This window comes from Cydia amplana, chromosome 16 (genome assembly GCF_948474715.1).
Source record: "Cydia amplana chromosome 16, ilCydAmpl1.1, whole genome shotgun sequence".
Classification (NCBI taxonomy): Eukaryota; Metazoa; Arthropoda; class Insecta; order Lepidoptera; family Tortricidae; genus Cydia; species Cydia amplana.
The window spans coordinates 10,769,921-10,778,784 of record NC_086084.1 but is presented as its reverse complement, the minus strand read 5'-3'; the positions used below and the strand labels follow the sequence as shown (position 1 = coordinate 10,778,784).

At 35.3% G+C, this 8,864-nt stretch overlaps 1 protein-coding gene across 3 annotated transcripts; it reads left to right on the top strand.

Moving 5' to 3' along the window:
• Positions 1-1,377: 1,377 nt before the first annotated feature.
• Positions 1,378-8,555, top strand: LOC134654985 (ejaculatory bulb-specific protein 3-like). Of its 3 annotated transcripts, none has more exons than XM_063510440.1 (3): positions 1,378-1,508; positions 1,892-2,072; positions 8,284-8,555. In XM_063510440.1, the coding sequence occupies exons 1-3, from the start codon at positions 1,506-1,508 to the stop codon at positions 8,469-8,471; spliced, it is 372 nt and encodes a 123-aa protein (XP_063366510.1). In that variant the 5' UTR covers positions 1,378-1,505; the 3' UTR covers positions 8,472-8,555. The 3 variants fall into 3 exon arrangements, with proteins under 3 accessions (XP_063366510.1, XP_063366508.1, XP_063366509.1); XM_063510438.1 differs by lacking the exon at positions 8,284-8,555 and adding an exon at positions 4,780-5,015 and having other exon boundaries at positions 1,380-1,508; XM_063510439.1 differs by lacking the exons at positions 1,378-1,508; positions 1,892-2,072 and adding an exon at positions 6,604-6,819.
• The last annotated feature ends 309 nt before the right edge of the window (positions 8,556-8,864 follow it).

The window sequence follows — 8,864 nt, the reverse complement described above, 5'->3', positions numbered from 1 at the left end:
TGAAATTGAAAAGCCCCACCTTCATCTTAATTTAATCTTTAAATTAGCAGATGAGTTTCGCACAAAAATAAACACCAATGACAAGTCAAGTACCTAGCATTTTAGGTAGATTACCCGATTCATAGAGATTTAAGAAGAAGAAGAAGAAGAAATACATTTATTTTAACGCCACAACATGAAAACAAAGAAAAAATAAGAAAAATAAGATAAAAATAATATTTACGTGCATAATTATTATTTGTGCCTTGCCACCGATGTCTAACGATAATTAGTTATGACACTTATGACTTATGACTTACAATTCATTGAACTAACATTGTAAAATTCATGTATGTAGTTGACATATACTTCCTACAATCTGTACTATGGAAAATAAACGCACTATTTAACGTTCTAACAAGTCAGTCATTTAAATATATTCTATAAACGCAGTGTAAGCGTTTTCTTTTGCAACATTTAAATCAAATTTCATACAAATGTATGAAAAGACGGAATGAGGACTGACCTGCAGTATATACAGTCGTCCTTAAAAAGCAACATCTACGCTACTGGCTTAACTACAACTGTATACTTTGTCTTTATGAGGCATTGTTATCTAGGTTTTGTTAAATTTAGGAACACCTACAGGACTCAATATTATTCATAATTGACAAAAAAATATAATTATCTCCTACTAAAAAACATTTAGTATAACATCGAGGGTTGGGTTGACGAAGCGTTCTTTTAGGAGCAACCGGGGAAACAACTAGGTAGGTACCTACATGAGAAATGTCCGTAACGGGAGGATGTTGTTGGCTTCAAGGCATTAAGTCCTTTTTTGCAGTTGTTTGTTATGTTCAACAAAGTTTGTCAATAACATCCCCTCATCAGCTGTAGTCATAGTATTGGATAATAATTGTTTTTGAGCTATCAATAAAAATAATGAAGGAATCACGTAAGTACCTATGTAATGATAATATGGGATACAGGTTTTAAAGTGTTTACGTCACCCTAGGCCCGTAAGTGGGATTTTCTCCCCGCTACGCGAGGAGAACATCTCACTTCCTGGCCAAGGCAAGACGTAAAACTTTAGACAAACCACGGGCGGTAATTCGTAAAGCCGCAGATCGCATATTTATGCGACAAACACCTGCGATCTGGAACATTCACGAATTCACCTCCCTAGGTATGTAATGTACTATAACTCATTCATATACATCTGAAAAGTCCTGACCTGATTATATGATAGTGTTTTGATCTGGTAAATTTTACGTTTCGTCAAGAAACACCTTCTTCAACGGATTATATGCCACTTGTAGGTTGCAAAGTTTCAAACGCATTAACATTTTCCAAACGTCCTGTATGAGCGATGACGGGGTTTTTACCTCAATCACATAAGAGCGTAATGTACCGTGCAAATTAGATGTTTTAACCACGAGTGCAACTACCATATAAATACTGGACAGAGGCTCTAACTACCATAAGTCCCTCGCAGTTCTCGGTGATTATAGTTGACCGCTGACACAATGGTATGTTAGCCTTAAACAAACATTACTTAGTGCATGAATATAAGTCCTGTGCCGTACATACCTACGCTCCATAACTCCTTACGACGTTGCTAAAACAATCTCGGCCTATTTAATTTCCTTATTATTAAATATATGTAATTACTCACTCTGGATTTGATGGTAATGTCTAGAGAGTATTCAGACAAGAGTGACAATAAAAATGTTCAAGGTATTTCCGATGTTGCGATTTAAATTTCAAAACTATCAAACTGTCAATCCGTGTGTGAGATATATCCGACATTCTCGGGTAGACTATTTTACTCGTAGACATACTGAAACTTTATACTTATTGCATAGTTCAAACAATACTTCAAAGCCTTCAACTCCTTCAACGCACGTTTCAGATGATGAAATACTTTGTTCTTCTGGTCGTGGCGTCGCTGGCGTTGGCGGAAGAAAAGTACACAGACAAGTACGACAACATCGACCTGGACGAGATTCTGGACAACAAGCGGCTGCTGCAGGCCTACGTCAACTGTATACTGGACAAGGGCAAGTGCACGCCCGAAGGCAAGGAGCTGAAAGGTGGGCAACTTCACATGTACTTAATAACTTACGCGTAGTGGCTAGCAACGTCGTATACGGCGTTTAATCCGTCTCTATTTTCACCAAAAGTTTCACTCAATAGAACTATGTAACAAGACATTACTTTATATGTACGCAACCACTAACAACCCAAAATTGCGTGAACTAGTTTAAAACAAATATGAAGAATTATGATTTACGAAAACGGAACTTAACCGCGTATAATTCAGTTTTTACATTACCTTCGACGTTTCGAAGACGGCGTTGTCCCCGTGGTCTCGAAGAAAGACTGGTAATTTTCACTCATTCAGTCAGAGTCATTTTCTAGCAGTGCAAGTTTTTCGAACTACCCGTACTTGGTCTTCTTTATGAACGTGAACGTTTTGCACACTAGGAATGTTACTTGGTCGACACGCAACACTTTACGATGTTTGATTTTTTAACCGCCGATATTCGTTTTCGCTTACATTCACTAATGACTGGACTCCATGTGGATGAGATCAAAAAGCAACTGTGGTGTCCAAAACTCCAGTGAGATTCGGACAAATTAAATATATGAAAGTGCCTCACCACTTTAATCAAATGTTGCGCGACATGATCTGCACTACACGAGCTTTATCGAGTCGAGAAACGTTTGACGATTTTATCTTTCACGGAGTGCAGCAGTAACATAGCGGCGTCGGATATGGCGTTGAAACCGCCTGTATCTTCACCCACTAGTTCACAAAACAATCAAAACATTATTTGTACATAAGAACACCACACACAACACAAAATAAAATTATAGTTTAAAATTACACCATTGGAAAAATCTTTTCAAACATACTGCCAAAGAGAACAACACTGACTCACCTGACATGACATGACAGATGATACGCATGTCAGTAAACAAAAGAGTCTAGTTGCTAGAAATGAGAATGTAGCCACGAATTTGCAAGGTTTTTACAATAAAAATCCTTCTTATTCTTACTTCTATATTTTTTGATAAACTAGACTAGACAAAGTACAAATACCTTAAGTGTAAATTGTGCCTCATATATGAACAAGTTAATTAAAATAAAATACACGTCAACCACATATCCGACGGAGTGACTTCCTTAAAAACTTGCTTGCTTGCTTAGAAGTATCTAAGCTTGTAAATAAAAAAAGCTTCTTACTACTCGGTTCTCACTCCACAAATGTTATATTTTTTCTCTGAATTAAAATTTGATTATGAGATTTGTGAGGGAGGAATCGACGCAATTCCTGAAATATATTAGGCACGATATAATATTTCTATGAAATGTATTTAGTATTTATTATCTTACTCGAGTTTAACTCAAGTTCTTGGCACTAATAGTTCAATGGTTCTTGGAATTAATTTAATCCAGATAAGAATCAAATCTATACATATAATATCTTGATCGAATGATTAGGAATCGGGTATCATACATTTTGTGTTTACCAGTAAATTAATGATATTGTTATGTCATGAATTGGCAGATTAAACTTAAGTTCTCCGTGTATTTTACTCATCCAAGAGTTTCTCAAACTGGGTAATCTGTAAATCAAATCTGTAAATATATTCATTGTTTTTCGAGTGTCAAAGATACAGGTTCCTCACCTTGACCTGGCGCGTCTTTTATGAGTAGTCTCGAGCGAGACTGCTTGATATATTTGACTTTTTTTTTTTGGCTTAATTCAAATTATACATGTTTTCTACAAGTATTCCAAGAACTCATTACTAAGGTATTAATCTGTTCGGAAATGCTTTCTTATATACCTATCGCAATGTACATATGCTAAAACGTATATAATCCAAAATGTTACTCTATACGTCCCTGAAAATTAAATTTCAATATCATAGGTATCTAAGTAATATCTATAAGAATCAGAAAGTACCTATATAATTTAACATCACTTGACTGAACACCCAAACCCAAATAAGGTAACGCGTAAAATCAGGTAAATCATTTTATAATTTGTGTGAAGCATACTTTTTTCAAAAATGGCTTTTTCTTGAGTGTGTTTTCGTTTCGCCCAAACCTCTGTTGAAGGACAATATAATTTTCTGGCCGTGGATTAAATAATTATAGATGACCATTAGATGGCACATCGTCTAGTCACAATATGTCGTAAGTCGGAGGGTACCAAACGCCGGACCGATTAGAAAAAATTGTTTACTTTAACCGAGTAATCAAGGCATGTATATTGGCTTTTGTTGGCATCACAAAACATTTTTCTAGTGTAATTTTAGATCGATTAAACTTTAATCAAAAACACTGGCTTTAGTTGCTCTCTGACTATATTTTTTATGCACTACCAGACCCCATCCAACAATAAAGAGTTTGTTTAACCTTTTCGACGCCGTGTCAAACACAAAAGCTGTCTCTCAGACGCCACGTCACCGAAGTGTCAAAACTGAAATTGAACTTTATGCATATGCACCTAGGTCTATGTTGCTCTGTGGTCTATGACCGATTAATACGTCTTTGGCGTTGGACCTGCGGTGCGTATATATCGGTCATTGGCGTCCAAAAGGTTAAAGGAGTGTAAAAACTTTGTCAATTTTTCCTACGTTGCGTTAAATTATCCGCGGCGCGGCGGCGGTTGCGACCGCTTGTTGTTTACCTCTGCTTGTGTTTCTGTTTTCTTTTTGTATTGTTTTATTTTATTGAGGTGTGCAATAAAGAGTATTTGTATTGTATTGTATTTTATTAATTTCCAGACCACCTTGAGGACGCTCTTCAGACGGGCTGCGAAAAATGCACCGAGTCTCAGAAGAAAGGGACCGCGAAGGTCATTGACCACCTCATCAAGAAGGAGTTGCCGGTCTGGCGCGAGCTGACTGCTCGCTTCGACCCCGAAGGGAAGTTCAGGAAGACCTACGAGCAGCGTGCGCGTGAGAACGGCATCACCATCCCCGAGGAATAAACAACGCTATCCGTTTAAGGGCACCCCAGGCACATAATATCTAAATGGAAAATTGGCTCTGATTAAATTCCGATTAGATCTGGTCCCGAAAATCCCTTAGATGAAACTGACAAATTGTCTTAGTCTATAGACAATTAGACCAGAATTCTGTCAGATCTTCTTTTGAACTGAATTGAGATGTGTCTGGGATAACCTTTAGAGCTTTTTTGCATCTCTCCGACGATATTGCAACTTTAGCCCATATCATGCGACGTGCATTTGTATTTGATGTGATAATACTGATAATAAAACATAGCATTAATCCGGTATACATAAATAGACACATATATTCCAAAACTACATAACACATAAAATATGTTTACAAATTTTTCTTTTAAATATTTTGTGTTCCTTCTAAAAGTCGTTACTCAATTAATTTTGACTACCTATTTGCATAGATTTAACTAATATAAACAAGACTACCTACTGTGAAAATAAATAAATCATTCATACTACACTTTATAGGTACCTAGTAGTTAGTTATCATGATTTAAAGGTTTTATTAAAGTTTTTATATGATTTTTATAAAAAAATATACCAAATGATATTATCAAGTATTGTATTTCATTTTGCTGTGCATTTTTCTAATCTATACAGTGTGTGACCTATAACGCGGGCGAATAATTAAAACGTAGATTCTACTCCTCACACAATAAAACTTTTGTTCAACAACTTTTTGAAATTATGTAGTCTTAAAATTGTCCCTTTTTCAAACAAACTAAATAATATCTTCAATGTACTTTAAATTCCGTCTAATTGACATTGCCCGTCAGTCTTGTCACCGTACAGGCATAATCAATTTCGTAATAATACATTGCGTGTTCGATTAAATTTTAAAGTGTTTTAAAATACAAACCACAAGTTATTTTTAAAAGTCGCTGAACAAACATTGTCTAGTTTGAGGAGTAGAATCTACGTTTTAATTTTTCGCCCGCGTTATAGGCCACACACTGTATATATGACCAAAGTAAGACGGTTTCATTGTAAGTTGCGATTTTTACAAGAACAACTTGAGCGTACACCAGTACAGAAGTGAACATCTTAAAACTTCCTTCTCACGCGATGTCAGCATGTTGGTATAGCTCTCGTTGTCTTTCTTTCTATATCATATGTTTCTCTCTGTCAATTTTAATTTATACCCAAGTTATTCACTATCAAATCACGCCATCTACTTACATAGTTTACCTCCAAAGGTGTTAAGATTACTTAGTAGTAATTAATTGCAGTTATCTTGATTAAAAATTTCCTAACTCCAGTAATTAATGGAGTAATAAAGAGAGGACAATAAGAATCTCGTTTACATAGACAATCGTTTTGAACCCCACAGCAATTATGTTGCACTTAACAGGCATGAGTCCACCATTTAATGAATACCTTAACAATGCCGGTTCAAGTATACCTGCCGTAACTACATTTGAAAAGTCATTCAAATGCATACCTAACCTTCTTACTATAAAGTCCATAATTGAATGAGTGTTTAGTTGTAGTTACTGAATTTTTAGTAAGGGACAAATACACAACGTCTATCAAGGATTATAATTGCATCAAAGCTGAAATAAAAGGGAATCGAATTCCGATTAATCTTCAGTGTGCGTCAATACAGACTGAAAGATGAAGTTGTTGCTATTGTGTTTGGGCCTTATTTGTCTGGCCATTGCCGAGGAGAATAAGTACACGGATAGATATGACAATATAAATATAGATGAGATTCTGGCGAATAAGAGATTGTTGGTTCCGTACGTCAAGTGCTTATTGGGTGAAGGACGATGCACGCCGGAAGGAAAAACACTCAAAAGTAAGTTATTATAGGTATCATTGTTTTATCTCGTGTAACGCTACCGTAAACATATTGTTACTCATATATTTTTTATACCTACGTCTTTCCTGTGGACATTACAAATGGACTTTAAAAGCTTTAAAGACTACATAGCGAAAGTTCTTCTGGTTGAACCCTTATCCGCATAAAGAGTAGGTAACTCGTTTTAATTATATTAACCTGTGTGATTAAATATAATTATTAAATGCCTACAGAAGTTTGTGAAACTTTAAACAGACAACCAGTAGAAGCTAATTTTGATACTGAATTACCTGAGAGGGGAAAACATAGATTAGACCGTATACTGTGGTCTGTTAGATTTAATTTAAGTTATTTACTGAATTGAACTGTATTATTTTGATAAGGCTTGTACCTACATCTTTAACTTATACAAGTGTAACAACTTCTGCTGTCGATTAGAATTTAGAATATTAATTATATAAAACATCACATAAAGACACTACATTTCTACAAATTACATAACACAAAAAAAAACACAAGTCAAAAACAAAGCAGTCAGCAATTACAGCAGTCAGAATTTAGAATGCGTCTAATGTGTAATGTAGGTACTTTATACAGTCCCGGAACGGGTAACAGGCTACATTTATAAAATTCGTTTGATTTCGAGCAAAAATTTCTACTGATTATCTACCGGTTTTACAAGCGTATGACGATTCAGGTGGGTGTAATAAAAATAAACATACTTAAGGTTTTTTTGTGTATACTTATGTTAACACCATAGTAGCCGAGATAATAAATCGTCAATATCCTGTCTTATTCACATTTAAGACCACTTTTTTTGTAGAAAAAATAAATCGAACCAGTCAGTAAACTGGTTTATTATTGCGAGTTTGATTGCTTCGAACGCTAGTTCCCATGGAAAAGGGAATCTACTTAGTAATTAATAATAAGTCTGTAGGTGAATTAGTCGACTTTCAATAGGTTTAATTTTCCGAACGAACGCAAACCGTGTGTGTCTCACCTTTTCAGATTGGGAAAAAATGCGTTCGTATTCTTTATAATTATATGGATTGTTTTAGTGTATACACATTTGTTATTTTTTAATAGAACCCCAAGTAATATTATTAATAAATTTTGTCGCGTACCGCGCACTTCTCTGGTAGTAAGTTATGTTCCAAAATTTCTATACATTTTTCGATCTTTCCATTCCGTGACACAAAGTCTATGAAAAATGGTAACGGAATGGGGAAATAACCTTAGGACACTTTTTTTCTCCTATTAGGATAGAATGAGCTCGTGATTCTGAGTAGGAATAACATAGAAATTCACAAATTTAAAAAAATAATTGTAGAGGACAACTTTAAATAAAATGGCCCAAATGCTCAAATAAGTCACCAAAGTCTTGGGCACATCGCGGGCCTTATTAATGGGGATTCAAAGTCAATAAAAAACGAAGCTAACTAAATGCTTTATTTGTTCCAGATACCATCAAAGACGCCATGACGACGGCATGTGAGAAGTGCACCGAGCAACAGAGGAAGGGCGCCCGAAAAGTGGTGAAGCACTTGAAGGAAAACGAACCGGAATACTGGACCCAAATGAAAGCTAGATACGATCCCGGGGACAAGTACCAGGAGAGTTACGAGGCATTCCTGGCCCGGGACGACTAGGTGAAGGCTCAAGCTCCGAAACTGATAAAGTTATTTGTAGGTACAATGACGTTAAAATCGATTAAATAAAATATTTATTGAACACATATTGTTTTAATACTTAGGTTTAATACTTTGATTTAGGTACCTTTAAGTCATAAAATCTTTAAATATTTTAAAACGGGTCACTCACGTATTTTAATTTAAGTTTGTGTCTCATAGAAGTTTTGTTATCAAAAAATCTTTGTTAAATAACCACTGTAACAATCACAAAATCTCCAGATAATAGATACCAAAGATCTACCAACTTTATAACAAAGAAAATAGGGCTTTTATAAAAAATTTACGTGTAACTTCTACTAGCTCTATTCATCATCATCATCATCATATCAGCCTTTTATCGCCCACTGCTGA